General features: G+C 34.2%; 1 protein-coding gene across 1 annotated transcript in view; it reads left to right on the plus strand.

Annotated features, from left to right (window-relative positions):
• The window catches only part of Rpn11 (regulatory particle non-ATPase 11), a 106,904-nt gene that overhangs the window by 51,128 nt on the left and 28,523 nt on the right, over positions 1 to 27,253 (plus strand). The window contains exons 8-9 of the mRNA XM_090392914.1: positions 10,745 to 10,819; positions 25,072 to 25,197. Of these exons, the coding sequence (XP_090249040.1) occupies positions 10,745 to 10,819; positions 25,072 to 25,197 (201 nt within the window). The remainder of the gene's footprint in view (positions 1 to 10,744; positions 10,820 to 25,071; positions 25,198 to 27,253) is intronic.

Genomic DNA, 27,253 nt, shown 5'->3' on the forward strand with positions numbered 1-27,253 from the left:
ATAATGAGTATTTGTTTTCAACATAAGAAGATGCATTTGGAGACCTGGATTATTCCAAGAACCAAAGAATGCACTCCAATAGATCATGTCCTGATTGCGAAGAGATGGGCAAGTTCAGTTAATGATGTATGAGCATATAGAGGAGCAAATTGTGAATCTGATCATGTGTTAGTTAAAATTAAATTTATGTATAGAATATGAAATGTAGACCAAAAGAAAACTGAAAAGATAAAGATAAATGGAATATTGATGCATTCCAAAATAGAGAAATAATTGATTAATATCAGAAGAAAATAAATGATAATATTAAAGCAATAGAAAAAGAAAAGAATAATCCAACAAACAATCATAAATGCAACTGAAGAAGAAATAGAATGGCATAGAAAAAATAGAAATGAATGGTTTGAAGAATGTAAGGAAATAATTGAATTGAAAAATAAAGCAAGGAAAAAGTATTTACAAAGGAACACAAGAAATAATAGAGAAGAACATGAAGAGAAAAGAAAGCAGGCAAATAAAATTTGCAAAAAGAAGACGAAAGAAATGATGAAGAAAGTGGAACAAATAGTGCAGTATAATGAGAAAAGAAACTAGAAAATTCTATAAAGAATTAAAACAGTTAATACATAATTTTGATACACAAATGGCAGCATATAAGGATAATGAAGGAAAAGTATTAACTGAGAAAGAATTAAAGAAAGATGGAAGGAATATTTTAAGGAATTATTTATGACAGCAGAAGAAAATAAGGAATATGAAGATCCAAATAATTGTAGAAATGTAGAAGAAAGAATTCAAGAACCAACTTATAAAGAATAGTGGAAATAATGATACAAATTAAAAGTTTTGAAATGCCAGGAGTAGATGGGATAATAGGAGAACTTATAAAGAATACAGGTGAAATCTTATGGAAAGAAATTTATTATTTGATATATATATGGAAAGAATAAAAAAATCCCAAATAATTGGAAAATTGGAATAATCCAACCAATATATAAAAAGAAGATAAGATGAATTGTCAGAACTATAGAGGAATTACATTATTGAATGCGACATACAAAATCTTATCAAGTAAAAAAAAAAAAAAAAATCCGATAATGCCTTTTATTCCCTTATAGGGAGTAGGCGAGGCTTTTATACCCTATCTAGCTTTTGGAGATTTAGTGGGCTGTTCAATCTCCACCGGTAGCCAATCGGAAATAGCTGGCCCATGTCTGTCACTATAGCAGCCACCGATGAAGAGGCTGGAAAACAAGTGCTGCCATCTCTTGGTACCTAACTCTAACAAGATATGTTACTGTCTGAAATAATATAGGTACTACGGTCGATTTTCTTGAGTTTACAGGATAAAAAAACCCGAATTTCCAGGAGGAAAACCTGCTTGCCCCTTGCCAGAGAACGACTAACTCAGGAATCGGTCGAAGAAAGGCTTAGAAAAAGTTCCTCTAGTCAGCGACTAGACTTGAACTTAAGCCTGACTTCGAGCGACGAAGTGCAGAGGACACAAGTGCCACTTCCACTGAGCTGCACAGGCCTCTTATCAAGTATGATATCTGAAAGATTAGAACCATATATAGAAACAATTATAGGAGTACTAGTGCAGCAGTTTTAGAAATAAAAAATCCACAATTGATAATATATTTATCACAAAATATATATGAAAAATGCATAGAATATGATATAGAACTTCATAATTTATATATTGATTTCCAACAAGCAATTGATAAATAGACAAGAAATGACACATAGCTTGAAAACACTGGGAATACCAGGAAAACTAATTAGATTAATTAAAATTACAATAGAAGGATCCAAAGCAGTAGTTAAAATACAAGGGGTATTAACAGACCCCTTTGAAATAAACTGTAGAGTAAGACAAGATGTACTTTCAGCAAGATTATTTAATTTGGTACTTGAAGCAATAATAAGAAAGTTAAATATGAGAGGATTTATTAATAATAAATTAATATAAATATGTGCATATGTAGACAATATAGCAATAATTAGTCGCAGGAGAAAAGACTTAGAAGAGAAATTTGAAGAACTTAACAGAAATGCTAAAGAAGTTGGAACAAACAGAAGACTAAATATATGCAATGTGGAAAGACAATAAATAAAACATTACAAGATATAGGTGAATACAGTTTTGAAGTTGTGGATAGTTGTACATATTTAGGTTCATTAGTAACAACAAACAACAATATATCCGAAGAAATAGTAGAATCATAGCTGGATATAAGTGTTTATATTTATATGAAAAGCTAAGAAGTAATAAGATTCTTATCACAATTCTAAATTAAAACTTTATAAAACAATTATAAGACCTGTAACAATTTATGGATGCGAAATGTGGCTATTAACACAAAAAGATTGAAAATCTTTGAAAGGAAAATACTAAGTAAGATATATGGACCAATAAAAGAAGAAAATGGATATGGAGAATTAGAACAAATAATGAACTTGAACAACTAACAAATGGTGGAGATATAGTAAGATATATAGAGTCACAAAGAATAGCATGGTTGAGACATATACAAAGAATGGAAAAAGATAGAGGAGTTAAAAATATTCGAATGGAAAACATTAGGACAATGGAAGAAAGGTTGACCCAGATGGATTGATGATGTACAAAAAGATCTTACACCTCTAAAAGTTAAGAATTGGAAGAATATTGCACAGAAAATAATGGCTAAAAATTGTTTTGCAAGCTAAAACTCATAAAGAGCTGTAGAGCTAGAAGAACTATATGGACATAGATTGGAGGGAGATGAAGGGACATGGCAGTATGGAAGTGGAATTTATACAGTTACGGGATAATTATATGAAACATGTTATAGAGGGGAAGATTTGACAGTGTTGGATCTGATAACAGTATCAGAAGATATATCCATAATCTAAGTAGTCCCTGCCTTTAATTTTGGGGAATGACCATGCCATCTTCTATTGGGAAGTTGCCAAAAGTGGGATTCTCTATCAAGAAAGAGTTTATGTTGAACTTTAAAGTTGGTAATTATGACATCTTGGAGGGTGATCAGCATATTCATGAGCAGTAAAAAGTGCAATCAAAACGGCAAATCAGATTATTATGAGAGAGAGATTATTAATTAGCTGAGCAGCCCAATGTAAACCCGAAAGTTTTTTATGTAGCAAGTAAGAGGAAAAATGACTGCAGTACCAGTGCTGATGGTGGGAAGGTGAGACAGAAGCAAAAGAAATAGTTGAGTTGCTGTGTGATCATTTTGTAAAGGTGGAGATTTTATAATTGCTGATGTGACAAACATATATCAATTCAAACAGGAGGTGTTCAGCATATTGAAAAATATGAATGTGAACACAACAGTGGGACTAGATGGCATGTCAGCTTGTGTACTACATGAATGTGCAAGAGAATTGGCACTATCTCTGAAGTTGTTTAATCTTAGTCTCAGCTCTAGCAGAGGTCCGGTGTAGTGTACAATAATTTCATTGTACAAAGATGGCTCCAAACCAGACGTAGCAAATTACAGACCAATTAATATATCAAGCGGTTGTATTGGAAAAGAAGGTAAAATCCAAATGTAGGTAGATAGCAGTGCAATACTGTATAGTAGACAGCTGCTTTATAAAAGGTAGGTCCTGTCTTAGTAATTTATTCACATTTTATAATAAAGTGAGATCAGAATTGGATAAAGGAATTGGTTGCAGCATGATACAGCTGGACTTTTGACAGAATACCAATGGAAAATTATTACAAAAGTTGGAACAAATGGGAATGGATATGAAGCTAATAGCATGAATATGGAGATGACTAACAGACAGACACCAGAGAGTGGTATATAGTGGAGTGGAATCTAGGTGAATGAGGATGACTAGTGGAGTATCTCAAGGTTCTGTACTGGGGCCAACCACTACTCTTTAATTTGTATATCAACAATACAGGGAATTTAAGAGGGGATATTCAGTTGTTTGCTGATGATGCAAAACTGGGGAGAGCAATAGTTGATAAACGTGATATAGATATAAATAAAGATACCAAGAAATTCTCTAAATCAGTGATATAGATATCTTGCAAGATTATTTAAGTTGCATTGTGGCAAAGAATAATGAGTATCAATTTAATGTTGCAAAACCTGAAGTGCATGGTTATGCACTTCAGGTTGAACAGGTCATGTAGTGTATCTATCATATTCATGGTAATGGATGCAAGAAATTGATGAGGCTAGGGACTTGGAGATAATGGTAGACAGAGTTGAAGTTCAGAGAGCATATTGCAAAAGTTGGTAAAATACCTCAAAGGATTACATGGATGTTGAAAAACACTGATAAAGATAAGGGCTGTTATCCCTCTTTATAAGGCTATGATTCATCTGCATCTTGACCAGTGTGCACAGATTTGGTCACCTGTTTCTTGGTGACCAAGAAGTGGTAGAGAAGATTCAGAGATGAGCATTCCTCACTCTCAACTAAGCTGTTGAGTGTGGAATGCTCCCTATGAGGATACGTAAAAAGTTTGTTGTTTACAAAGTTTAGTTGATGGGCAGAAAAGAGGTGACATGAAACTTTTAAGATATTAAAGGGGATTTATAAAATTAATGCAAAGGAAATTTTTCAATGTATGACAAGTAGTCAGAGAACTATAGGCCATCTATGTAAGTAAGAGAACTATAGGCCATCTAGTGTGAGAGTATGATTAGTAGAGGTATGTGGACCAGATTTTTTGCATATAGTGGATGGAATGGATTGCCAGAATTAGTTGGGAGTTCCCTGACAATGAATGAGTTTAAGGTGTGATAGGTTTTGTGTGTGTGTAGTAGTGAGATTGGGTTTCTCATGATGAGTCTCTGTATTCCATGGAGATACCATATAATAATAACAAAATAGCCAAAAAGGAAAAGTTACCAGATGAAATGGTAAAGCAAAACATTTATGTTTAGCTTTATCCATTTCATCTGGTAATGTTTATTAGATAAATAGTGATACATTAAGTGGCTAATTAAAAAAAAAAAAAAAAAAAAAATCATAATGCTAATTATGAGTATAGACGTATTGGTCTGTTCTGGTCTCATTATCCATCCAATATCCTTTTGAGGTCTACCTTGCCTTCTTTTTCCGCTTGGCTTATATTTTAGTATTGGTTTAGGATATTGGGTGTTGGCCATTCGGTTTACATGTTCTATCCATTTTTGTTTATAATTGTTTAGTTTTTCTTCTATTGATTTTATTTTTAGTTCTTTTAAAATGTCTTTGTTCCTTTTTTGGTCTAATGTGTATTTTGCAGTTCTGCTCATACTTGTTTTGCTTCACTTATTTTTATTCTTTATCTTGTTTATTGACCAAATTTCACTGTCATATGTGGGTACTGCTAAAGTATTGTATTTTCAAACGTGTTTCTTTTTGTACTATATTTGGATTGAGTGTTCTATTTATCAGGCCTGTAATCTGTAAAAAAAAAATTTTGAAGTTTTTAATTTTGTCTTTTTCTCCTTCATGTGATATTTCACATCCAAGATAACTGAAAGTATTTATCTCTTCTATTATTTTATTATTAATAATTATTTTACGTCTCACTGGAGTTTGCCCATAAAATGCCATTGTTTTAGTTTTTTCTATGGAAATTTTCATTCCAAACTCTTCTGCTATAAAGATTAAATTATATATTGCTCTTTGTAAATTGTCTTCATTATCTGATATTATTACCTGATCATCTGCAAATAATAACATTTATTTTGTTATTCCAGGAAATTTCTATACCTGGATTGTTCAAGGTGTTCCACTGTATTAATATTTAATTAATGTAAATATTGAAAAGTGTTGGAGACAGAGTGCATCCCTGTCTTACTCCTTGGTTTATAGATTGTTTTTCAGACATTTTTTCATTTATTTTTATTTCATTATCTTTGTATGTATATTCAATATTGCATGTAGTAAAATATTAGGTATATTTATTCTTTATATCAAACAGTATATATCTTTTTACTTTATCAAATGCTTTTTTTGTAATCTATAAACAAAAAATGAGTTTCTAAATTAAATTCTCTTCTTTTTTCTATAAGTAGTTTTAAACAGAAGCTGCATCCTTTTCTAAATCCATTTTGACATTCTAATAATAATATTTTTTCACTGTATATTTTCAGTTTTTCATTAAGTATTCTACTATATATTTTGTAGCATGTATTCAATAAACTAATACCTCTGTAATTAGCAGGTTTTGTTTTATCTCCTTTTTAAATATAGGTATTACTATACTTGTATTCCATTCTATTGGTATTTGTCCATTTGTGTATATTTTATTTAAAAATGTTAATAATCTTTGAAATTTTTTTCCAGCAAATTTATACAGTTTGGAGTTTATCCCAGTTTTTTATTTAGAGCAATTTGAGGGCGAGTCACCCCATCGCCCTCAAATTGCTCTAATAGCATTGGAGGGAGGGGTAAGAAGTAAGAGAGAGAGTAAAAGAAAGAAGATTAGAAGACCAGGCTACAGATATGATACGTGTATATTGCAGGAAGTAAGATCAGGTCTAGCTCAGGTATCTTGGGTTTGCCATGCCTGTACTCACCAATGTGAGCCCCTGGGTGAAAAAATTATGTATTCAGGAATAATTGCCAGCCTGGTTGCCAAGTGGTTAGCACATCCACTCTCCAGCCAAAAGGCTGCAGGCTCGAATTCTGCTATGGGCATGGATGTTCATGATTGTCTATGGAAATACTAGTGGTGATGGGCAGTAGGTGGCATTAGTGTAGTCACGGTTAGTTGTTGGTGGATTTGAGTGGTGGAGACAGTCGTAGAGTAGGTACCCTCCCTCGATGAGTCTTTAGACTCCTTGGAGGTGTCACGTAATAATAATAATAAAGAAATAATGAGTGGCTATGCGCTTCGCAACCATATGCCTGGGGAAGAAGTGTCCTAGGTTCGATTTCCGTCGGTGACGTGAGGAGCTGAAGGATCTTCCTCAGCCATAGCCAAGTTAGCCAGTCTTAGGCGTGGACAGCAGGGTTTTTTCCCCAGTTTATTCTGGGGTTTTTCATCCCGCAATGCAGGCAAACTGGTCTTGAGAACTCAACACTACAGGCCATAGGATACACCGGGGCATAAGGCTGACAACCTTATCCTGTAAACGGAGTGAGGTCCGATGATCAATGGACCCTCGACACCGTAAGGTAAAAGAGGGTATAAGGAAGAAGAAGAAGAAATAATGAGTGAAAAATCTACAAATGGTTAACATACAGAAAAATCCTAATTTTAATCATTATAAAAAGTGCACATACGAGGGTGGTCTGAAAATTTCTCTGCCTAACAATGAAAAAACATTTATAATTTCAAAATTATTTTTATTTTTCAATATAATCTCCTTAAGACTAATACATTCATTCCAGTGATCCTCCAGCACCATTATTCCCTCCCTGTAGTGGTTCTCAGTAGGATCTGCAAAATACCCCTCTAGAGCTGCAATCACCTCTTGATTTGAAGAAAAATGCTGACCAGTGAGGAAGAGTTTCAGGAAGAAATAGAAATCAGAGGGAGTCCGATCTGAGGAATAGGGTGGATGTTCCAAAAATTCATAGTGCAGATCCCTTAATTTTCCCATTGCCAAAATACCTTTGTGGGCAGGTGCATTGTCCTGATGAAAGATGATTTTTTTTTTCCTTCTGCAAACCAGGTCTTTTCTCACAAATTTTTTCATCTAGTCTTGGTTAAAAGATGGGAATGATATTCCCCGGTTATTGTTTTACCCTTTTCAAGATAATTAGTAAACAAAATGACTTTAGCATTCCAAAACACCGATGCCATGACCTTTCCTGCTGATGGAACCGACTTTGTCTTCTTTGGCACTGAACAACTGGCTTCTGTCCACTGTTTTGACTGCTGTTTGGATTCTGGCATATAATGGTGGTGAATCCAAGTTTCATCCATAGTAATAAACCGATGCACAAAATCAGTTTTATTATTGTTAAAATGCTCCAAGAACTGTTCAGCGATTTCATGCGAATGCGTTTTTGATCTGCTGTGAGCAAGCGTGGCACCCATCTTGCGCAAAGCTTTTTCATTCATGCGAAACATATCCTACATGTTCTTTTGAAATGCCTATAGTCTCAGCAATTTCACACACTTTGACTCGTTGGTCATACAATACCATATCGTGCACTTGATTAATGATTTCTAGTGTTGTTACACTTTTTGGATGTCCTTCACGTGGATCATCTTCATGGCAGATACGGCCACATTTAAACTCGCCAGCCCATTTCTTAATTGTCGAAAACGAAGCAGAAGAGTGCCCATAAACTTTTATGAACTTCGAATGAATTTCTTTTGCCGTTAAACCTTCTTTTACAAAGAATTTTATAACCACACAATACTCAATTTTATCCATTTCAAGGGATACAGACAACACTTTTGCTTCAGAGAGCTGTATAAAACAAACTACTTGATAGAATGACTTGGAATTTCACATGGATGCTTATGATAGATGTACCAACTTAGGAAAAAGAAAAAAAATCTTGCTGATAGTGTTGCCATCTATGGTCGAGGCAGAGAACTTTTCAGACCACCCTTGTAAGATTGCAAAATAAAAAAAAAAAGGTTAAAAATGAAAATCTCTCAGGAAAAAATGAGTCTCAAAAATAAGACAACTAATTGAAGAAAGAAAAACAAATACAGTTGAACTTAAATAACTAAATAAAACAATCGGGAAGAATCTTAAGAAGCGAGGAGATAAAACGATAAAAGTGACAGTAGACAACAGATATGAAAGTACTATAACACACTTGTAATAGATGATGAAAATGGGTGAGATATCAAAGATGAAAAAGCATGGTGAAACTGATAGTATTTTTTAGAATTGTATGACACCACAAACAGTGAAAAATTATTACATGGAAGTCAGAAGAATGTAGAAGAGAATATTCCAGCAAAGTTCAAAATAGAACAAGGAAATGAAAGATATGAAAAAGAAAATGTTGGGACAAGATGGAATTGCAACAGGAGAATTATTAATAGAACTGAAAAAAAATTTAAAAAAAACTGTTAATGCTTAATAGAGTAAGATATTTAAAAAGCTGGAACAGTGCAATCATGATGCTGTTATTCCAAAAAGGTAATAAGAAAAAGATAACTTATAAGCCTATAAACTTGCTTTCACGGGCATATAAACTATTTATCAAAATAATATAGTCACCAGATTATTAGATGGAACTCAGTCTAATGAATAAGTGGGATTCAGAAATTGGTTTAGCACAATCATCTGCAGCCTTATTATTGTACTTGGATTTCAAAGATTATTAAAAGTCCTTTTGTTTGTTTGAAAAACAAGCAGTCCTAATAGCAGTGAAGAAAAATTGAGTAAACAGAAATTCTGTACAGCTAATTAAGTATATATATATATATATATATATATATATATATAAAAAGCAGCTGCTAGTATCCTTATATATGAACAAAGCAGTCCATTCAAAGTAAATGAGGAGAATAGTATATGAGGAGATGCTGTTTTACCAAAATTATTCAATGCATATTAGAAAATTCCCTGAGTGGATGAGATTGGAGTGTCCAAGGGATTAATGTGAATGATAAAACTAAATCATTTACAACATGCTGATGATATATTGATAAAAAAAAAACAAAAAGAGAGCTAGAATAAACAATCATTGAATTAAATACAGTATCAAATAAAATAGGATTATATAATGAACTAGAGCAAGTACAAGAATACAAGATAAGTACACTTCATTATTACTGCAACTTGTAAATTCAATTTAACTAGTTGGGGAAAATGATTCCTGTATGATGAATTTCATCATCCAGTCTCATTGACATCTTGCTTATTGGAGGCCTGAAGTAGCTTGAAAAAGTTTAGTGTTTGGTCTGTAGAGCAGCATATCTGAATAATATAATCCTTAACTGCCTGCAGTACCAGCAATAATGTACTATAAGTTTAGATTTTATGGCTATTAAAAAAAAAAAAAAATTGAGGAACTAAGAGAGGCTTAAGTGCATTTGGCCTTATAGATTTTTTTTTAGTACATCTGCTTTACAGGACGAGTGTGAAGCTGGATTTTTATCTTCAATTAATTCATCATACTTTTCGGAAAGGTTTGGATAATAGTTGGTGTGTTGAGTGGAAGGAAGGATGAAAGTCCTTTGTTCCAGCAAGATTTATAGGAGTAGGAGTATAGTTGGGGAAGGTATTTTTGGACCAGAATAGTAGATCATGGCAAAGAGGAGTAGAAATCAGAGGTCATTCCATTGGAATATTACAGCAATTCCCAAAACAGAAAGAGTGAGAATGTTTAATAGTAGGGTATGGCTTAAAAAGAAAATGCCGACAAGTTTATAACATCATTACAAATCATATTTAAATAGTTAGTTATGATGTGAATTACGTTTTTATATTATTCAGGATGCCCAAAGTGATAGAAATTCTGAATTACATTAAATTACTTTGTATGTTCATTAATTCCTTGTGATTGTATTTATCTTCTATATTTATAAACCATCAGCAGCTCTATGTTTTCATTCATTTTTGAAAGTATTGTCCTAATTCCTTGGTTAATATGATCCATATGATTTCTGAATCACAATCCATATTTACATTATAAATACAATTATTATGTAGGCATTCAGAATAAATTGCACTTATGTAAATACTATAAAACAATATCAAAATTGTGAAGTCAGTTTTTTTCCCCCCTTCCTTTTATCATTGTAATTTTATTTTCTTATCTGTCATGATTTGAAAAATAATGATTTTTGTCTTTGCTTTTATAGGCTTTGATACATGGATTAAATAGGCACTATTATTCCATATCTATTAATTACAGGAAGAATGAATTAGAGCAAAAGGTGAGTTAAATGCTTTTAATAATTCAAATGAATGGGGTGATCTGCTGCATCTTGGACTCCAATGAGTCACAAATATTTAGATAATGTCGAGCATCTCTAATTCTTATATCACATTGTTAATGACTATGAATTTATAATGAATATAAATTAAAGATGCCAAGAAATTATATTCTTAGTCATCATCAAATTGCTGACATGTTGTAAAAACATATGCTGCGGCATTGTAATCATATACTGTTAATTTCTCTTTATTTTAAGTGTCTTTATTTTTTCTCTATACCTTATATATTATCTATATGTTTATATGCCGTTATTCTAATTTAGCTATACGCACTTTCTCTCTCTGAATCTTTCTTGCTTATATTATGTACTATGTTTATCTACCCTTCGCACTACGAGTCTTATGCCTGAGATACTAGAAAATTTATTTAATTTAGACTGCGCCACTAATATCATTAATTAGCATGAAATTCAGTAATACGGCTGGTAGATTTCTCTACATAAATTCCTTCAATAAAACTTTACAGTTGTGGTCAATTCTTTTACTTAACTTTACGTTTCAGCTATCTTACTTAGTTTCCTGCTCACAAGTCCGATTTATTTAGAAACAGTGCAGTTGTAAATAAACAATCAGGGAGCACTTTTAACAAAAAAATCAAAACATATTTTATTTACATTAATATGAAATATACACGAATTTAAACATTAGGGAGATTGCTTTCTCTATCCATCTATAAAAATTCTTTTGCATAAATTAGAACTTTTTTACTTCAACATTAATTGATCTTTTTAACTCAAAAACTTATTTACTTTCTGCTTACAATTTCAACTTATTAAACTCATAGTTTCCTTGCAAAGAGGTTAGAGTTATCTTTTACAAACTTTATATCAACTTCCAACATGCCAGTTGATTCTCTTAAAGACGCTTATCACTATTAAACAAATATCTTAAAGGTCCTTCTAATACATACTATAAGAGGAATTATATAAAAGTATGTAACTTACAAAGGTTCTGTATTGCACGTTCAATCAAAAGTCTTTCACTAAAAGTTCTATGGCAATTCTTTCATCTCAGATCTCAAGCTTCCTCAGGAAATCTGGCATCAACAGTGTCTCATCAGGAACATAGTGGGCTATGGACTTATACTGCCCAGCAAAAGGTTATTTTCCCATGGCGAAAAGAAAAACTTCCGAGCAAAGGTGCTTCAGGTAATTTTTCTCGCCTTTTCTGCTTGGGCTCGCCGAAAATGCCTGGACGACTGCCTCCTTTTTCTGCCGCTGAAGTTAGCTGAAGAATTAGATAAGTACCAGATTGACATAATAGGGGTGACTGAAACATAAAAGACCAAAACTGGTGAGATCTTTCTGAGCAATAAATACAAAATGTTATATTCAGGAAATGACAATCAAGGAAAAGGAGTAGCCATAGTATTCAACACAAAATACGAGGCTAATCTTCTTGAATGGCAGGCAGTCTCAAGTAGAGTGATGTGTGCAAATATGAGAATGGGGAACTGAACAGTGAGACTTCTTTGTGTGCCTATGATCCCACAGAAGGTTCTAAGGTAGAAGTGGAAGAATTTTTTGATGCTTTAGAAAAAGCAACTAACACAATGAAAAAGTAAAAGTTGGTCCGTGTTGGGGATCTAAATAGCAGAGTAGGAAATGATTGTCAGACATACAAAAATGTTTTGTGAAAAATTGGAGAAAAGAGCAAAGCTAATAATAATGGCAGATACCTGTTGGATTTCTACTCAGGACATGGACTGGTTATTACTAACCCCATGTTCCAACATAAATATGTGCACAAATTCACATGGAGAGAAGAGGCAAGGAATAAGAAAAGTCTCATTGACTATTTGACAGTGTTATTGTTGATAGTAATGTTTTCTCCCTGGTGCAGGACACCAGAGTGTACAGGGGATTTGAAATTGGAATTAATCACTATTTAGTCTTGAGCAGGATAAAATTGAATTTCATATTGAAAAGAATAACATGTAAGAAAGTTTTAAAGCGAATAAAAGTTGAGCAGCTCTCAGATATGAACTGTAGACTAAAATACACAAAGATTATTGAAGAAAAAATGAAAGAGTTTGAGAACGGGAACCAAACCTTGGAGATTCAGTGGCAAGCCTTGAACCCTGATTGATTCAGCCAGAGAGGCATGTGATGAGGTTGTCTGCAAAGATAGAAAAATCAGAACTCCTTGGTGGACACAGGAAGTTAAAGAGGTAATGTAGGAAAAGAAAGCATATCAAAATTTCCTGGGAAATAAGTCAGCTTTTGCTCTTAGAGAATACAGAGACAAATGTAAGAAAGCGAAACACTGTGTAAAACTAGCTAAACAAAAGTCATGGGAGGATGTTGGCAAGAATATAGAAAATAAATATCAAGAAAGTAGTATTCTGGAGGTGGTTGAAGAACCTTAGAAATGGAGTTAGAGATGATAAAGGTGACATGAAACAGGAGAAAAAGATATCCTTGAACTATAGAGTAATTACTTCGAAAAATTGCTAAATGAAACAAGCAGTGATAGCACAGTGGTAAAAAAACACTCAACAGGCATACAGTCAGGAATGCAAATCAATACTTGAAGTATAAAAAGCCATCAAAGGCTTGAAATGTGGAAAGACAGCAGGAGTAGGTGATATTTGACCAGAAATGCTGAAGTATGGTGGTATACAAGTCTTACAGTGGCTGGACAGAGGGACGAATTCCCGATGATTAGAGTAGAACTCTAATAGTACCCATATATAACATGGGAAATAAAACTGAATGTGAGAATTACAGAGGTATTTCCTTACTGAGTGTTCCTGGAAAGATCTATGCAAGTATACTTGAGAAATAGTTGAGAAGAATTGTGGAAGAAAGCGTGGGAATATAAGAAAGATCTATATTTAAGTTTTGTCGATCTGGAAAAGGCATATGACAAGGTGCCAAGAGAGGTTATTCAATAAGCTACAGTTATATAGTGTTAATGGGGCATTATATCAAGCAATACTTAGTCTTTATTTGAGTTGTAAGTCAGCAGTTATAATTGAAGGAAGTACAGGAAGGTGGTTTAATGTTAAATCTGGTGTGAGACAAGTATGTAACTTATCCCCACTGTTATTCATTATCTGTATGGATCACGTTATGAAGAAAAGTGGTATTAAACATCATATCAGAATTGGAGATGTTAATGTCAGCTCTTTGCTTTATGCAGATGATGTTATACTTCTAAATAAATCTGCTACAAGTTTGCAAGATTCACTGACTAAATTGAATAACTGTTGTAATAGATATGGTATGAAGTTTAGCATTAAAAAGACAAAGACAATGAAAATAGGTAGAATTGTTGAAAATGTCAACTGTGTTGTGAACGGGAAACCTGTGGAACAAGTAAAACATTTCAGCTACTTAGGCACGATTTTTACTGAAGATGGTAAATTAAATATGGAAATAGATAACAGAATCAACAAAGCTGGTATGGTAGACAGTCAATTGAAGAAATTCATATAGAATAAGAGAGAAATTAGTCGGAACACTAAATTAAATTAGCTGTATACAAGACAGTGTTTAAACCAGTTTTAACTTATGGATCTGAGAGCTGGATCAGAAGTTAAACACTTGACCAAAGACTAGAGACCGCAGATATGAGAGTCCTGAGAAAGTTTAGAGGCATGAACAGATGGCATCAATGGCAATATCATATTAAAAACGAGGATATTAGGAAAGAACTTGACGTTGTCAGCATCCAAGAATGCGATAGCAGAGCTAATCTCAGGTTATATGGTCGCTTAAACAGAATGGTCAAGAAAAGATTAACAAACAAGTGCTCTCTGCACAGGTTGGCAGGAAAATGACCCAGAGGAAGATCAAGATATAGGTGGATTGATACGGTACAAAGTGCCTTAGATGCTAGAAATATAATATCTGATAATGTTGGAGTCTTGACAATACTATCATATCCTGTACACCCCTTGAGGATACATGTCAGGAATTTGATGATGATGCTGAATGAAAAGAAGAAAGCATGTCAAAAGTTCTTGGCTAATAAATCAGCATGTACTCTTAGAGAACACAGAGACAAATGTAAGAATGCTAAACAAAAGTCATGGGAAGTCTTTGGTAAGAACATAGAAAATAAAAATCAAATGTGGCAAGATATTCTGGTGGTTATTAAAAAAGTTCAGAAATGGAGGAAATAATGCTTTATCATCTCTAATTCCCTAAATGGAATTAGAGATGATAAAAGTGACATAAAAACTGGAGAAAAAGATATCCCTGATGTATGGAGTAATTATTTTGAAAAATTGCTAAATGAAACACAAGGAGATACAGCACAGTAGTAAAAAAAACACTCAACAAGCATGCAATCAATAATACATATCCATGCTTGAAGTAGAAAAAGCCTGAAATGTTTAAAGTCAGCTGGAGTAGATGATATTAGACCAGAAATGCTGAAGTATCAAAGTATAAAAGTCTTGCAGCGGCTGCACTGCGTAGTTCAGAAGGACTTGACAGAGGGATGAATTCCAGATGATTGGCGTATTGCTCTCATAGTACCCATATATAAAAAGGGAAATAAAACTGAATGTGAGAATTACAAAGGCATTTTCCTAATGAGTGTTCCTGCTAAGATTTATGCAAATATTTTTGAGAAACGGTTCAGAAAGGTTGTGGAAGAAAGCTTGGTGAAGAACAAGTTGAATTCAGATCTAATAGAGGCTGTCAGGATCAGATTTTCACTTTATGACAAATTGTTGAGAAATCATGGGAATATAAAAAGATCTCTATTTAAGTTTTGTAGATCTGGTAAAAGCATACGACAATGTGCCAAGTGAGAAGCTATTCAATATGCTACAGTTGTATGGTATCAGTGGGGCATTATATCAAGCAATATTTAGTCTTTATTTGAGTTGTAAGTCAGCTTTTAGAATTGAAGGAAGTACTGGAACATGGTTTGATGTTAAATCTGATGTCAGACAAGGATGTACATTATCTGCTCTGTTATTCCTTTATCTATATGGCTCACATTATGAAGGAAAGCTATATTAAACCTGATAACAAAATTGGAGATGTTAATCTCAGCTCTTTTCTTTATGGGGATGATGTTATACTTCTAAATCAATCCGGTGCAAGTGCTCACGATTCCTTATCTAAATTGAATAAATGTTGTAATTGATATGGTATGATGGTCAGCAGTAACAAGGTAAAGACTGAAAATAGCCAGAAACAGTGAAAATATCAACTGCATTATGAATGGAGAACATATTATTATTACTTAACACCTCCAGGGAGTCCAAGGACTCATCGAGGGAGGGCACCTACCCTACAACTGACTCCATCTCCACCACTCAATCCGCAACTACCATCATCATCTTCACCAACGCCATCTACCATCCATCATCGCCACTAGTATTTTCACAGACACAAACATCCATGCCCACGGCAGGATTCGAACCCACAGCCGTTTGGCTGGAGAGCAGATAGGCTGACCATTCGGCCAACCAGCATGGCACAATTGGTCGAGTGGTCAGATATAGAACAAATAAAATATTTCAGCTACTTAGGCATGATTTTTACTGAAGAGGTTAAATTAAATAAGGACAAACACAACAGTATCAACAAAGTTGGTATAACAGGAAATCAACAGAATAAATTTATATGGAATAAGAGAGAAATTAGTCAAAACACTAAATTAGCGGTATACAAGATAGTGTTCAAACCAGTTTTAAATTATCGATCTGAGAGCTGTGTTAGAAATAAAAACACTTGACCAACGATCAGGGTGTGAACAGATTGCATCAATGGCATTATCATATTAAAAACAAAGATATTAGGAAAGAACTTGACATTGTTAGCAGAGCTTATCTTGGGTGGTATGGTCACTTAAACAGAATGAGAGAAAGATTAGCAAAACAAGTATTCCCTTCAAGGTTGGCAGGAAAAACACCCTGAGGAGACCCAGATATAGGTGGATTGATACAATAAAAAGTGCCTTATCAGGCAAAAATATGAGGTCTGATAATGTTGTAGTCTTGACAGGTAAAAGATTGATTTGGTTGAAAAATGTAGATATTAAGTTAGTAATAATGTAAGTTTTTTATGTGGTGCTATCATATCCTGCTCCCTTTGAGGGTACATGTCAGGAATTTGCTGAGTGGTGGTGATTTATTGGTGACCTTTATACCAAATCTATTATAATAGTTATACAATTTAGTCAGTTTTGCAGATTTGTACCGAATTTATTTAGAAATATAACGTCATCTGCATAAAGTAAAGAGCTGAGATTAACATCTCCAATTTTGATACTAGGTTTAATATTCCTTTTCTTTATAATACGATCGATATAGATATAGGGTACAAGTTATGGAAAGTTTGAAATCCACATGATTGCTCTAGACCAGGGGTCGCCAAACTTCTTTGACCATCGACCCCTTCAAGACTTTCTTGACTTTTTTATCGACCCCCTCTATTTTACTATTACGTAATTATAATAGGACGAGCAAAAAAAGACACTTATGTGAGTTTTTAGATTGTTTATTTTATAGTTAGTGTTTATTGTATGTATAATATAGTATATATTATTATATTGGCTTAACATCAAAGGATACGTTTTTGTTTTTGACGTCCTTCTTAACATTACATATTTGATAGCAGGGATAAATAATATAAAAAATTTAATTTAGATAACAAAATAACAATAATATAATCTTCCTAATATATATGAAAGTACGACTTTTATTAACTTAGAATACAATTTACTAACGTTGTCAATGTGAAGGGTGTGCTTCGTGACACTTGACAAGATTAGCAATGTTGGGTTTTTAATGAAGCAATAAACCCAAGTTTCAAATATTCTAACGAATATTGTCTGCATTTCTTTTTCGAATCTGAAGCTGCCATTGTGGTTACTGGGGTTGTAACAAAATAATTAAAATTGAAGCCAATAAGCAAAAGTAATAAGTCTAAATAATATACCTACTCACATATTTCCATAGGATGTACAAAACTACCAGCCCTGCTCAACTTTTCAACATAGTGAAGTTTAGTTCGTGAATGAATTACGATTGAATTATAATATGTATGTTGATGAATTTTAGAACATTAACACTCACTTGTATGTCTGCGCAAAAATGAGACTGGGATCGAGTATGTGTAAGTATAAGTAAATAAGCAGCTGCACACATGTTGCAATCTGGCTCCCGCCGCGCAGGCCGGGCAGGAACCACTGACATTCATTTATTGGTAAATATGTCATTTTGGCCTCCATGACTATTTTCATGACCTTGTTCCATCTTACAGGTCCTATTCATGTCACTGTTCCCTCAATTCACTCTTAATTACATTGTCATTCAGGATGGAGGTAATCCAAGTTAACCGAATTAAATATTACCCGTAGAATGATGTTGTATATTTTTCTATCGACCACTGCTCTAGACACTTCCAATGCATTTGATCAAGTTTGTCACAAAGGCCTGCATTCCATATTTGCAGTTGGAATAGCAATTTCTCTAGTGTCATTCACTACATGTTATGGTGGATAGTTCCTTTGTTCAGATTTCCCCTTCCAGAGCTCTCTACTCTTATATTAGTAAATGACCTTCTGCAATTCTGTCATATTTGTGGGATGAGGACAGTCTTGTCAACTTCAGTGGCACCAAAACAGGATTCTATCTTATTTTGCGTAAGGAAGACTATATTTCACCTTGTAAACTTGAGTGTGTGTTTTTTATCTATATTATCCTTATTTCTTTAATATCCTGTTGTTACTGTGCCATTGTAATATCTTAGGGTTTTTCTATATTTTACTTTATCTTATTTCTTTATATCTCTCTTCTATATTATATATCTTATCGTCAATTCCCAAATCTTTAACTTGTCTCTTTCCCTTATACATCTCTATTAACTTTAAACTTATATCCTCCTGTTCCTTATTTTTATATTATACCAATGATCTCTAGATATTTATTTGAATTAGTGACTGCGCCTCAGGAAAACCTTTTATGGCATTAAATATTACTACTTTCGGTAGATATCATTCCTTACTCTTATATATAGTCATAGCTATCCCTTTATCTAATTCTCATATTAATTATCTATCTTCCCTGCTCACAAGCTCGGTTGTTTTTTTTAGAACAGGGCATCAAAGAACTAAAATATCAGGCAACACTATTAATATTTAATCCTCACCTTCTCGTGGTGCACCCTGTTGGGTATCTACTTGGATACTGAACAAACGAGGGTGGGCTGGCAATTTGGGATTTAGCCGACCAACTTGTATTCTTATTGGTTAAACCAAAATAAAAAATGATGGTACAACATGACAAAATTTCACACTGGCTGGGGTGCCACCGGTTAAACAAGGCCCCCGTTGTTTTCGCCAGGGGAACCAGGGCGAACAGCGAAAAGTCAGCTACTGGAACAAATCTGAAAACAAACCCCAACTCAACATCACCAGAGTTAAAGATCGGTACTATCAACATAAGAAGCGTGAATGACAAAGAAATGGAGCTAGCTGAGGAATTAGATAAGTACCAGATCGACATAATAGGGGTGACTGAAACAAAAAAGACAAAAACTGGTGAGATCTTTCTAAGCAATAAATACAATATGTTATATTCAGGCAATGACAATCAAGGAAAAAGGAGTAGCCATAGTATTCAACACAAAATATGAGGCTAATCTTCTTGAATGGCAGTCAGTCTGAAGTAGAGTAATGTGGGCAAATATGAGAATGGGGAACTGGACAATGAGACTTATTTGTGCCTATGGTCCCACAGAAGGTTCTACAAAGGTAGAAGTGGAGGAATTTTTTGAGGCTCTAGAGAAAGCTACTCACACAATGAAAAAGGAAAAGTTGGTCCTTGTTGGGGATCAAGCAGAGTAGGAAGTGTTTGTAAGACATGCAAAAATGTTTTGGGAAAATTTGAAGAAAAGAGCAAAGCTAATAATAATGGCAAATATCTGTTGGATTTCTGCTCAGGACATGGACTGGTTATTACTAACACTATGTTCCAACATAAAAATGTGCACAAATTCACATGGAGAGAAGAGGCTAGGAATAAGAAAAGTCTCATTGACTATGTTATTGTTGTTTTGTAGTGATGTTTTCTCCCTGGTGCGGGACACCAGAGTGTACAGAGGATTTGAAATTGGAAGTGATCACTATTTAGTCTTGAGCAGAATAAAATTGAATTTCATATTAAAAAGAATAACATGAAAGAAAGTTTTAAAGCGAATAAAAGTTGAGCAGCTCTCAGATGTGAACTGTAGACTAAAATACACAAAGATTATTGAAGAAAAAATGAAAGAGTTTGAGAACAGGAATCAAACCTTGGAGATTCAGTGTCAAACTCCGAAGAAAACATTGATTGATTCAGCCAGAGAGGCATGTGTTGAGGTTGTCTGCAAGGATAGAAAAATCAGAACTCCCTGGTGGACACAGGAAGTTAAAGAGGCAGTGAAGGAAAAGAAGAAAGCATATCAAAAGATCTTGTCAAATAAGTCAGCTTGTGCTCTTAGAGAATATAGAGAGACAAATGCAAGAATGCCAAACACTGTGTAAAACTAGCTAAACAAAAGTCATGGGAGGACTCTGGCAAGAATATAGAAAATAAATATCAAGAAGGTGGCAAAATATTCTGGAGGTTGTTGAAGAAGCTTAGGAATGGAGGAAAGAGTACTGTAAAAGGAGTTAGAGATGATAAAGGCGACATGAAAATGGGAGAAAAAGATATCCTTGAAGTATGGAGTAATTACTTTGAAAAACTGCTAAATGAAACAAGATGATGACAGCACAGTGGTAAAAAACACTGCCCAGGCATGCAGTCAGGAATACATATCCATACTTGAAGTAGAAAAAGCCATCAAAGGCTTGAAATGTGGAAAGACTGCAGGAGTAGGTGATATTTGACCAGAAATGCTGAAGTATGGTGGTATACAAGTCTTACAGTGGCTGGACAGAGGGACAAATTCCCGATGATTAGAGTAGAACTCTAAAAGTACCCATATATAAAATGGGAAATAAAACTGAATGTGAGAATAACAGTGGTATTTCCCTACTGAGTGTTCCTGGCAAGATCTATACAAGTATACTTGAGAAAAATTGTGGAAGAAAAGCTACGTGAAGAACAAGCTGGATTCAGGCCAAATAGAGGCTGTCAGTATCAGATCTTTACTTTGCGACAGATAGTCGAGAAAGCATGGGAATATAACAAAGATCTGTATTTAAGTTTTGTCGATTTGGAAAAGGCATATGACAAGGTGCCAAGAGAGAAGCTATTCAATACGCTGCAGTTATATGGTGTCAATGGTGCATTATATCAAGCAATACTTAGTCTTTATTTGAGTTGTAAGTCAGCAGTTAGAATTGAAGGAAGTACAGAAAGATGGTTTAATGTTAAATCTGGTGTGTGACAAGGATGTACATTATCTCCTCTGTTATTACATTATCTATATGGATCACATTATGAAGGAAAGTGGTATTAAACCTGATATCAAAATTGGAGATGTTAATGTCAGCTCTTTGCTTTATGCAGATGATGTTATACTTCTAAATAAATCCGCTACAAGTCTGCAAGATTCTCTGACTAAATTGAATAACTGTTGTAATAGATATGGTATGAAGGTCAGCAATAAAAAGACAAAGACAATGAAAATAGGCAGAATCATTGAAAATATCATGTGTTGTGAATGGAGACCCTGTGGAACAAGTAAAACATTTCAGCTACTTAGGCACGATTTTTAGTGAAGATTGTAAATTAAATATGGAAATAGACAACAGAATCAACGAAGCTGGTATGGTGGGAAATCAATTGAATAAATTCATATGAAATAAGAGAGAAATTAGTCAGAACACTAAATTAGCTGTATACAAGACAGTGTTCAAACCAGTTTTAACTTATGGATCTGAGAGCTGGGTCAGAAGTAAAACACATGACCAAAGACTAGAGACCGCAGATATGAGAGTCCTGTGAAAGATTATAGGCGTGAACAGATGGCATCAATGGCAATATCATATTAAAAATGAGGATATTAGAAAGAACTTGACATTGTCAGCATCCAGGAATGCGTTAGCAGAGCTAATCTCAGGTGGTATGGTCACTTAAATAGAATGGGAGAGGAAAGATTAGCAAAACAAGTGTTCTCTGCCAGGTTGACAGCAAAACGACCCGGAGGTAGACCAAGATATAGGTGGATTGATACGGTACAAAGTGCCTTAGACGATAGAAATATAAAATCTGATAATGTTGGAGTCGTGACAGGTAACAGACTGATTTGGAAGAAAATTGTAGATAGGAAGTTAGTAATAATGTAATTTTTTTCATGTAGTACTATAATATCCTGTACACCCCTTGAGGGTACATGACAAGAATTTGATGATGATGAGTTCCTGCATTTTCTCACAGAAATGATATCACATATTTAACTAATTTTCTTAATATTACATAAATCATTTATACTGGGCAATGGTACTTATTACTTAAATGTTAACTCTTACTCATCGAACACATAAACAATATCTTTTACACACAATTGCTCTTTCCTTTCTATGGTGGGAATATCCTATAGGCAAATTTCACCAATTCAGCAAACAGTTATACTATGACTTAATTCAAACTACAAATTCCTGACACTTAATTACTTTATAATCTTTAACTGTTAGATATGCCTATTTAGATCAGCCTCTGCTTACAGTCCATTAATAAGTGTTCTCTTAAAAGCCCAAGGAAATTTAACAAACGTGTCAACTCACTTTATAGCTGCTACCCTCTGTGTACTTGGCTTCGAACTGGACTTCCGTTCCATGTCAGGTTTTTCAATCCCTCTCTACGCAGGCAATAGGTCTATCTATTGATGTTTCTAGGATATTCTGTCCTGCCGCACTTCGGGTGAGGCTTATCGGCCTGTGGAATACTTGCATGCACGTTGGATTAACAGAGCAATTTCTTCCCTCTAACAACAGCTCCTGGCGATGACTCGTCAATTCGTCGTCAACTATCAACTTTGCCTGGCGGATCGGCTCCTCTTAATCTTTCTTTTAGATCATGGGCATGACTTCTCCTGAAGTCGCGTACTCGATGGCCTACAGCTGCCGGACAACCGTTGGTGACTTCTGGATCACTGACGAAAATTTCTCAAACCGATCATGCAATCTTTTCACCCACGCCTTTTATTCGGTCACTTCCGAATCCTTGTGCGGGGATATGTGAACCCCGAACATTTCGCCGAAATCCTTTGATCCTTTTCTCTGACTGACCCCTCCTTTGTTTTTCTCCTACACTCCCTAAATCCTATTTGTTTGAAGCTTTTGTCGGTCCACCTAGCACTGACCTTGAGCTTCCCATGTAGAACACGCACAAAGTTTGATTTCTTTACAAAGCTCTAAAATTATACTGTTTACTAATGGCAATGTATTGCCTTAATACTACACCTTCTAGAATATTCCCTTATTTGGCATAGAGCAATATACAAATTCCCATTGGGATTATTTACATATAACATACATCTATTTACAAGTCGCAATTCTTACTGGGTTTTACCTTGGTAAACTTTATGTAAAAATATTTAGACTTCTTATAGCTACATAAATATTTTTACAACCTCCCCATCACTCAAGACATTGCTTCTTGCTTGTATCACTTATAATGCTCAAATCCCAAATCTCCCTAGAATATTGTGGTACTGAAAACCTCTCTAAAAATGCTTGATATCTAGAAAAGGTTATGTAGTTAATTCTCCACCCCCCCTCCAAGTTCTCACAGATCTTCTGTGAGAACTTGATGGCAGCAAATTCTGTAGAATAATGGCAATGAAAGTATTCTACGGAATTTGCTGCCACCATTTTTCCACTTCATAAACCATCAACTGCTAGTCATTTTCCATTTATAATCCAGCTCCTTGTTCTTTAAGATATGCTTATGCCATGAGAGGTTTCTTTAATTTACATGAAAAACATAAGGAAAATAAATAACATTTATTTAAATTTATATAGATACTAATAAAGATAAATTAGTATCTATTCTGTGCTGTGCCAAGCCAGATTTCCTGTTGTTAATATAAGATTGGCGTTCTTGTATTCTCTTTTCTACTGAGTGTCCAGTTTGTCCAGTGTGTCACTATAAATTTGAATGTTTGTTTAAAGAAAGTACTGAGGTCTTACTTCACTGTCTGAACTTAAATCAGAATGACTGCCTCTCCCTATCTAAGATATGAAAAATTTAAGTCTTATTCTAATCACACATTGCCAGATTTTTTTTTTTTTTTTTTTTTCTTAATAGTTAAGGAATAATTGATAATGTAGTGTTTCCTCAGTTATACCATTATGTTGTTTTATGTATAACATCACATGCCTCTTACTGTTTGAAATCAATCCATTGTTCACGTTCTACCTTGTAATTAACTATCGTTGAGGCTGATGATTGCCTGTAATATTCTGGCTGAAATATATGGCTTTGAATAAATATTATCTTACTTCCTTGGGTTTTTCTTGTGAGAGGAAAGATCAGCAAAACAAGTGTTCTCTGCCAAGTTGGCAGGAAAAAGACCCAGAGGAAGACCAGTTGTTGATTCAGTTTTGACATCCCCTCACTGTTCACCATCATTCTGTTAAGTTTTTTTAAATTTTCTCCTGATATCACAGATGTCTTTTTCCCTTGTCATTCATTCTAGATATTTCTCTCGGAAGATATAGCTGGATTGATACGGTAAAAGTGCCTTAGAAGATAGAAATATAAGATCTAATAATGTTGGAGTCTTGACTGGTAACAGATTGATTTGGAGGAAAATTGTAGATAGGAAGTTAGTAATGATGTAAATTTTTCATGTAGTACTATCATATCCTGTACACTCCTTGGAGGTACATGGCAGAAATTTGATGATGATGAGCTCCTAACATACTTAACTAACCTCTTGTCAACTTCTTTCGTGCCTTGGGATGGTCTCTCACACAGTTTTTGCTAAATAATGCAATCTCCAGTTGTGCAAAAATGTCACCAAGTTCTTTTTCTATCTTCTTGATCACCTCTCCACACACAGTGCTGATGTGCTATAGGTTTTGTAGCAATTTGTGGGTGGTGTTAATAAGATTTTGTCTCTCTACTTTGCATCCAGCATCAGCTGCGTCTAATTTCCTTATTTTGAAATTTCACATCAGTTTACTTGAAATTATTTCCCACTCAGTTTTTGTGTTAAATGAGATAGCTATTTCTGCTTTTACCTAATATCTTTAATACTATTAATGTTATCTTTAAATTATTTTCTAGATGCTATTGAACCTTCACAAAAAAAGTTGGATGGATGGTTTAACTTTACAAGATTATAACAATCATTGCCAAATCAATGAAAAAATAGCCACTGAAATGTTGGATTTAGCTAAAGCCTATAATAAGGTAAGGAAATGGATTGATTTTTATAAATATTTATCATTAAAATAATCATCCATGTGTTACTTTACAATTATGATCCCACTAAATCTCAAATCAAGAAAGTAAAAATTCTACTCACAAAAAGTTTATTCCTGACCTCCTTCATCCCTCCTCCCCCCTTCAGATATACTGCTTATCTAAAATCCACAAATCCAATTCTTCCTTAAGACTCAGTAAATAATACTATTTACTATGATTCCCTTAGCTATAAATTATCCAAACAGTTAGCAAAATTTGCACCACAATCATACATTAAAAAAAAAAAAAAAAAAATTTTAAAACTTCTGTTGCAAATCTAATTGTTGTGGATTCAGCTTTGACATCACCTCACTGTTAACCATCATTCTGTTAATTTTTTTATTTATTTTTTTAATTTCTTCCTGATATCACAAGACGTCTTTTTCCCTTGTCATTCACTCTAGATATTTCTCTTGGAAGAACAAAATTTATAAACAGATAGAGGGTACCTCTATGGGTTCTTCACTGTCAATTTTTTTCATGGAAGAATTTGAAATCAGAAGCTATTGGCTTGAGCCCCTCTTGAACCTTTTATCTGCTTAAGATATGTGGATGACGTGTTTTCTATTTGGCCCAGACTCATTACTCTTTCCTCTGTCACCTCAATAGTCTTTTTCCTAGAATTCAATTTACATTGGAAAAGGAAACTAATAATAGTCTATGCTTTATAGACACCTTGGTAACCTGTTATTTTCATTATACAGGAAACCCATTCACACAGGCAGATACATTCACAAACTTGCCCATCACTCCTGCTCTCAATATGGTGTCATTAAAATCCATAAGGCCTGTATAACCTTGCAGCAGAATTCAATCGTATACACCACACATTTCATCTAATGTCTACAGTTCCCACAGTATCAAAAAAATAAAAATAAATAAAAATCAGTCCTTCCCCCAATCTGCGATCTTCTCTTCAGAATGATTTTAGTAATGCTATCATTATCTGATATGTTCAAGACACATTAGAAAAAATGGCCAGAATCTTAAATACAATCTTTACACCTTCAAAGACAAACTTCTTCCTCTCTCAGTTCTTGGTATATGTGGTGTTCCTTGTTCTTGCAAGTTGGCCTGCTGTGGACAGGCAGGAAGATTAGCTACCATCCACTTGGAAGATGGTAGCTAATCTTCTTGGGCTTGGGCCTTTCTGACCATGCTCCACTGCAGTAAATTTAAGAGAATCTGTTGCTGCTCTCACAAATCAGCATAATTTGAATAAATATGGTTGTATAAAACTTGCCAAAATATGGGAAAACTAATACATCAAGATCAGCTTAGATCTGGGCTTCCACCTGCTCATAGTGGGCAAGCACCCCAGCTACTTAGAACTCTAGTCTTTCTATCACATTTAACTTGGTTTTATGTTGTGTGTGTGTCAGTTCCCCATATTGTGCTCCCTGAAGATTTCTCTATGAATGAAACAAAATAGTAGAAGAATTAAATATTTTTAATCCTTTCTCAGTGCTGTTGTACTCCATTAAACTTCTTCTCTTCAAGGATTAGGTATTTGCCTGTTCCAGCTTCACTGGTCGTTCCATCTTGCAGCTAATGTTCCTCTCTCTCTCTCTCTCTCTCTTTTAACCTTTGGACTATATCTTTCCATCCTAAGTAGATGTTCTTTCTATTTCTCTTTATATTGCTTGATCTTTTCATTATCAAATTCCTGACATGTACCCTCAAGGAGGTGTACAGGATATGATAGCACTACATGAAAAACTTACATCATTACTAACTTAATATCTACAGTTTTCTTCTAAATCAGTCTGTTACCTGTCATGACTCCAACATTATCAGACCTCATATTTCTGTCTTCTAAGGCACTTTTCACTATATCAATCCACCTATATCTTGGTGCCCTCAGGGAGTTTTTTCCTGCCAACCTGGCAGAGAACACTTATTTTGCTAATCTTTCCTCTTCCATTCTGTTTAAGTGACCATACCACCTGAGATTAGCTCTGCTAACACATTCCTAGATGCTAACAATGTCAAGTTCTTTCCT

The sequence above is a fragment of the Typopeltis vanoorti genome, chromosome 5 (genome assembly GCF_054136105.1).
Source record: "Typopeltis vanoorti isolate ZY-2024b chromosome 5, IOZ_Tvanoo_1.0, whole genome shotgun sequence".
NCBI lineage: Eukaryota > Metazoa > Arthropoda > Arachnida > Uropygi > Thelyphonidae > Typopeltis > Typopeltis vanoorti.